Source organism: Aptenodytes forsteri, unplaced genomic scaffold (assembly GCF_000699145.1).
Source record: "Aptenodytes forsteri isolate BGI_AS27 unplaced genomic scaffold, ASM69914v1 Scaffold14, whole genome shotgun sequence".
In the NCBI taxonomy this organism is placed as follows: domain Eukaryota; kingdom Metazoa; phylum Chordata; class Aves; order Sphenisciformes; family Spheniscidae; genus Aptenodytes; species Aptenodytes forsteri.
The window spans coordinates 1,118,998-1,126,016 of NW_008794457.1; the positions used below are offsets into that span (position 1 = coordinate 1,118,998).

General features: G+C 55.4%; 1 protein-coding gene across 1 annotated transcript in view; it reads right to left on the minus strand.

Moving 5' to 3' along the window:
- The window catches only part of KIAA0895L (KIAA0895 like), a 9,740-nt gene that overhangs the window by 2,040 nt on the left and 681 nt on the right, over positions 1-7,019 (minus strand). The window contains 2 exon segments of the mRNA XM_009290829.1: positions 267-342; positions 344-415. Of these exon segments, the coding sequence (XP_009289104.1) occupies positions 267-342; positions 344-415 (148 nt within the window).

Sequence of the window (7,019 nt, forward strand, 5' to 3'; positions counted from 1 at the left end):
GCCCGGGGCGGGGGGGAGGGCAGGCACACGAGTGCATGGGGTGGGTGCCCGACACCCCCTGCCCCACAACGCAGAGAGGGACCCCGGGTGGCCTCAGCCCCTTCCGAAACCTGCTCAGGAGCACCCTTCCAGGATGCCTCCTTGCAGGACCCGGTGGGTATCACCTTGCCCCGCGGTCCCCGCAGCCCCTAGGCCGTTACCCCGGTGACAACCAGAGGATGCTCACAGCATCCCCCCTGGCTCTGCCCCGCCGTCGCCCTGCTGACCTATCTCGTGGCGCAGCATCCCCTCCAGCCAGTGCTGCCGGGCTCCGGCCAGGTTGATGGCCAGTGTCGGCCGGCTGGCCCCCCCCCCTGCTGTCCTCCCCCACCACCCCCGCCTGGGACAGGAGGTCGTCGGTGAGCTGCACCACCACCTGCAGAAGAAGGAGGCAACTGGCGTCAGCGCTGCCAGGGGAGGAGATGCTCAGCGGGGTCTTGGCTCTAAGCAGAGGCTGAGATGGTGGCAGACGGTCAGAAAAAGCCACCGACGCCGCGGGCGGCACCGCCCGGCCCTGCTGCACCATCACCGACTTGTGCCGCAGCTCCCCAAAGAAACCACGGATAGCAGGAGCAGGCAGGGAGGGCACTGCCCGTGCCGAGGGGGTGCCGAGGGGAAACGGATGATCCCACGGGGGGACGAAATAACTTCTTTAACCTTTTTACAGCCAGCAAACCTGAGCAGGCACCATGGGGGGAGCGGGCAGCTCCTGGGCAGGCTGGCTCCAGCATCCCGCCAGCTCGAGCATCTCCCCCCTCTCCCCCGGCTCGTTCCCAGGGGCTCCCCACCACTTCATGGCCGTACATGATGGGCATCCTCCGGAGGCCTGCCTGGTCCCACTCCTGCATCCCCACTAGCATGGGACGGCGCAGTAAATTCAGTCATCAAATCGACCCCACTCTAAACAACCAACAGCGCCCGCTTCTTTATGGGTCCAACCTCTAGACCCCCCCCCAATAAACATCCCACGAGGGAACCAAGGCTCTGGCTCCATTTTCATGGACTCTCCTGCAGATCCTCCCTTTCGAGGCTCCAAGACACGAGCAGCGAGGACGGATCCACGCCAGCCCACCCTTGCAGCAGGAACCGCGCATGCCGGCCACGATTCACAGCAGGGATGGGCAACGCACGCGCAGGACTGGAGAACATCTTTATGCTGAAAAAAACCCATCTATTTTGATAGAAAAAAACAACTATCGCAAGTGCTGGAGCCAAGACAGCTGCTCTACATTAACATGAGTTAACGTGCCGGCCAAGCAGCATTTTTTGACCATCCAACTTCAGACCTGCAGCGACTCGAAGCCGCAGCATCGCCGGAGGAGACACACGGCTCTGCCACATCCCCGGAAGCTCTCGCATCTGAGGTTTGGCAGTGGCAATGCTCGGGACCTTTGGGCACATACCAATTTCATCTCAAAATCCTTCCGTCTCATCCATATTAACTCTAAAACCCATCTATTATTTCACAGCTGACCCGTTTCAGGATGAAAAATGTGCATGCGCACACACACACACACACACACTGTGGCAATTCTTCTTTCTTATTTAAAAAGAGGAGAGGAGACTGAACGGGTTTGCTTTAACCCAGATTTATTGTTGTGCAAAGCTGCTCATGAAAGCCAGAAGTGCAACGTAACAGAGCGGAGTCTACCACGGGGCAAACGAACAGCATAAAATACTTACAGTGCGATCGCTTACCTGCATTAAAATATACCATCGTGAAAGAAAATCCCTCCCGCTGCCAGAAAAGACTTGCCAGGTCACTTCTGACTCGTGTGCGTCTCCTCAAGCTTTATGTCTGCTCCAGTAAACAAGTCAAAATAAATAAGGGTTGCAGTTTCGCTGCCCTCTGCCACGTCCAGCCATGGACCTCGGTGACCTGGGACAAACCGAGGCAGGGAACTGATCCGCACTAAAACTGGTTTTATGCTCTAGGCTGGTTTCCAGCGAGATCATCCCCCCCCCTCCCTCCGGCCACGTGAGCTCCTGTGGGGGGCTCTTGGCGAGGAGAAGACTTTTGGCAGCAGCGCCAGCTCCTGCTAAAACAGCCCCGTCTGGAGCTACGACAGGCAGGGAAGGTTACGGTTTCACTGCAAGCAGAAATAAGGAGGTACAAATGAGCCAGGTTTTGGTACGATTTTAACCAGTTCCCATCTCAGGTCAGCTCCGTGTGATGGGAATACAGACATCCAACGCGGCAATCCCCCACGCCACTAGCGGAGGCTGAAATCCTGGGATGCAGGAGGGGAAGGGGAGGGCCAGGGGACAGAGTTTAAACCAAAAGAAAGGTGAGGAATACATTTCATCGTCGCAGCACTTCTCCTGCCCCCTCAAAGACGCTGCAGCACAGAACTGATGCCTGGACCCTGTGACAGTCCCTGGTCCCCAGGTCTTTGCTGCCCGACCTGCGGCTCTTACAGGGAGCACCGGACACAACGCACTGTGTCAGCCGGAGCTCCGCTGCCGGGATACAGGATGCTCGGCTGGCCGGGAGTGCTCCACAAGGCCAGGTCCACATCTCGCTGTCTTGTCACGCTTTCGCTGCCCCTGTATGAAAAAAGTAAAACCCAAGGAGGTTGGAATTTAGGAAACTAGATGCAGAAAAACTAACTTCTGCCCTAGGATAAATTGCTCTCATTCTTAAACCTGCTTTCCCCCAACCTACTAAAAAAATACCCTCCCAGAGCTCCTCCTCTCTGCTTTTTCTCCATTTTCCAGTTGCTCGTCCTGGGCGACGTTACGCTGGATCTCTCCAGGTGCCATCGCCAGGCGACATGGACTCAGCATCTCCAGGTCCCCCGTACCAGCGGGACCTGCTGCAGAGGAGTCAGCCCAGCCAGTGGGTTTTGGGAGGCTGGTGCTCGCTTGGCATCCCCCGAATTGTTCAGGTTTCCCTCGTGCAATTTCAAAAGCCATCTCTGAAAACAACACTCAGAGCACCCGCGCAAGTGAAATATTGTATAAACCCAGGAGTTTAACTGTATTGAGTGTTACATGGGTAAATGCTCCACGCAGCTCATCTCTGCCGTTCTGGTGACCTCCAGCTCTCCCTTCCCACCTGCGCTGGCACCTTAACTCCCACCCCTGAAGAAAACTCTTCTATTATAACCCAAATGTCTATCCATCACCTGTCCACGGCTTTTTCCTCTGCTGTACCGGGAACGCCGTGTCCTGCATCCTACGCTGCATCTTCCCTGCTGCTACCCAGGCTAGCACCAGAGCGTCCTACCAGGGCTGAGCTTCCCTAAAGCAGAGATACGCCCCACTTTAATAAGCATCAAGCAACATTTGCAATAGAGCGCTCTGGCTTTAAAAGAGCTGATTTTTATATTATTTAGGGGGGGGGCTTTATGCTACAGGACAAGTCAATGGTCACCAGGCTTGGCATTCCCGTCCCGAGATGTCTAAAGCCACAGCATCAACGATCCGCTCACGCAATTCAACGTGAGCGCCAAACGCGTCCAGCCAAATTGTGGAAAGGCAAGTGCTGCCCCTCAACCTTCGCCATCGTGCCTGAACAGGAGGCGGACTGAACAGTCCAAACCCAAATTTTTTCCTTTTTCTTTTCCTATCTGATATCACTCTGCACAGGGTGAGCAAAGAAAAACGCAGCAAACAGCTGGAAAATAAGAGGTGGCTGAGGATGCGACACAGCACCCTCGAGGATGCGATGCTCAGCACTGAAACCAGGTCTTGTGTGAGCCCTTTTTAGGCAAGGTGGCAAGACCTGAAATGCAGAATGAAGCATTCCCTGGGATACAGCATCTGGAGAAAGATCCAAGGGCACAGAAAAATTCGGTTTGGAATAAGCTGGGACACTGCTGGAGGCTGAGCTCAGGGGGAAGGGTGTAGTTGAAGCAAATCGTCTGCGTTTTGGGGAATCAAGGAAGACTCCACGCAAAAACATCCCAGAGCCTTTAGAGGAAGAATTCAAGTCAGAGGGAGCACTTTTGATTTTTTTTTTTCCGCTCTCATGATGAAGAAAAGGGAAAGACAACACAGAAACAGCAACACTCAATTATATGGAGTGGAAACTATTTTTCCCCGTACAAGAGCTCGACAGCATCAAGCGAAGCGATTAGGGAGCAGATTCAGGATGAAGAAGCATCAGCAAACGGTGCAACCCGCCGCACGGTATTTGCAAGGGTTCGTGATCAGGTAGGCAAATTAACAGCAGGGCTTTTGCAGGCAGAAACACCCCCGAGTCGGGAAGACACAGGGCTGCCGCGGCCCGGAGAGAAATTCCCCATCTCTGTCCTAAGGATGGAGAGATCCTGGGACAGAGCTGGGCAGGGGAATGAGGGATGGAAATGGACTGATCCAGGGGTTGGGAAACGGGATTAGACACCGCTCGGAGCGGCTGAGAGTTCCTGCAGCCGCGGGTACAGCTGCAGGTCGCAGTCCCCCCACGAAAGCCGACGATACGGATGCACCCGGGGCCACCACGGTGAGATGACAGGCAAAACCCCATGATGTCATTCTTCAGATGTCAGTCTGATGACTTTTTAGAGGCATTGGCTTGGGTTATTTTATTTTTTCCCCTTATTTGATAATGTGGTGATACAAACAGAGGTGCCAAGAACCTCCCTGTGCCGAGCCAGCGATGGGAAGGGAGCCTCGGCATCACCGGAGACCACAGCTTTTTCATGCTGCCGTTACGCTACCCGCAGCCCTTCTCCGGCTGAAGCAGCCCATCCGCCCACTGAGCAGCACCACTTGCCTTATTTCAGGACCCTCCAGCTTTACAGATGCTGTGACAACAGAGGCTGCGACCTCAGCCCAAGTCCTATCCCTGGAGCAGCCACGCCAGCTCTCCAGGTCTGCGACCTCTCTCCTTCTGAGCAGGATCCCCAGCACATCCTCGCGGTCCACGAAGCTTCTGCTCAGCTTTTGTGGGTGCACTGATGGAGAAGGAGCTCGTCCCCAGGGACCGAGGGAAGACCACTGACGGCTCCCGCAGCACCGGGGCACGGGCTCCTGCCTCTCCCCAGCTCCCTGGCACTGCCAGCAGCCTGCCCATCTGCTCAGGACCTCGCACGCCAAGAGAGCACCGGCACCGAGCAGCTCCAGGGTGGAGAGGCACCACCGATGGGATCCCAGGAGATGCTAGCTAGCGCTATTTAGGCTAACGACATTTCAAAACCCCGGGGATTGCCATGCAGCACTTACCAACGGGGCCGGGGGTTTCTTTGCTGCAAGCTGGGAGCTCGCCGAAATCCGTACGGAGACCTCTGAGCTCCGGCAGCGTCACCTCGGTCCTGAGCCAGAAGAAAAGCAGAAGAGCTTCAGGATCTGCAGCTCGGACCCCGACAAAGAAGCTTCTGAAGACGCAAAGTTAATTATAGCGCACTTACCCACGAGCACGCTGCCTGCGGTGCCGGAAAGCGGGATCCTGCCTTCGCCTATCGGCACCGGGGACAAAGGGCAGCTGCCTGTAGCTGCCACCAGCCTGGCCCGCGCTGCCTGCCAGGACAGCCTGCAGGCAGCACAGGCAGCTGACGCATCGGCGTCCGGTCTCTCGGCTAACGCAACCCCCTGCGCTAGAGTTTCTTCTTTTTCTGTTTTTTTGTTTTTTTAAGAAAGCCATCACGATTAATACGTAACAGGGAAGGAAATGGCACGGCAGGACAGACGGGGCACAGCAGGTGAAAGTCAGGAATTACAGATACAGGCGTGGGGAGGGAGATGCACGTCTGAAACGGCCCGGTTCCCCGACAGGGTGTTATGTTATCAGCGACGCAGGAGTTTCAGCAAGTTTTTGTCCCGTACTTTGCCAACATCGCTGTATCGAGAGCAGATGAAACCCTTCCCTCTTCCCTGCCCCAGAGAAATTCAGCAAAATTTCTAACGGGTAGCAATGAACAAACCAATACTTTAAAGGTTTTAAAAGCACTTATCAAAAGTTTCGCATAGAAGAGCCATATATCTCACACGCCGATGTGCAAACATAATTACTGAACCCTGCGTTCCCTGGAGCAAAGGGAAAATTACAGAGGGCTGGAAGAAAGCCAGTTGTACACCAATTTGGAAGAAAAAAAGATGGCTTTCTGCCCAGCCGGAGCTCAATTCGGGTTTAGATTAACGGAGAAGAGCAAAATAGCTGAGTTTTATCAATTAATAAAATCAAGAGATAGACCACAACTAGCAAGTCGTAAGCGCAGGTCTGTAAGTAAGACGGGCCAGCTGCGAGGCTGGGTATTGGGACTGGTTCTGGGTACTAAAAGGCAGCCGAATTACAGGAAGAGATTTGCAGAGATCCTTTCCGTCCTAAGCAAAGGCTTAGGAGGGCCAAGGTGCCAGATCCACGTCCCAGGGACACCCCCGGGAGGGATCACGGCAAACCAAGGGGGCTGGAGGAGGAACGTGCCCTGGCCAGGTGGGACCTCGGGGAACTGCTCACTCCTGCTCTTGCAGGCATGAAATGCGCTGGGTAACGCCAAGCAAGCTGATGCTTCGGGGAAACGCTCGTGAATAACCCTGTTTGGAGACGGAGGTAAAAAAAAAATAAATAAATCAGAGCTAGGAGAAATAGTCTGGCCAAGAGGCAGCGGTGAGGAAGCCCCCGGCACCAGCCAGCACTGCACGGCCTTCTGCCCTGCAGCCAACAGCCGAAGGCAGCCCCGCGAGGCACAAAAAGCAAAGCCAGGTCCAGAAATCCTCCTCGCCACTCGGACCCAGGACGGTGGAAGGGTTTTGCCCCCACCTTGCCGGTGGGAAGGGGAAAAAAAAAGGCCCTTAACTGAAGCTGTGGGACATCCCACACTGGATGCTGCTGGAGGCACAGAGAAACCAGATTAAGAGTTGCCGAACTTCCCGCCCCCCCTCCATCCCGCGTGGCTACCGTCGTATCCGAACCACGTATTTCCCAGCCTTAAAACCCGAGCTCGGGGTTTCAAAGCGTCGTAACCCGGCACATCCCGCAGGACAGCAGGAAATCTCTCACCCCCCCCCCCCGGGCTTTCTTTTCGGACATTGGGGGG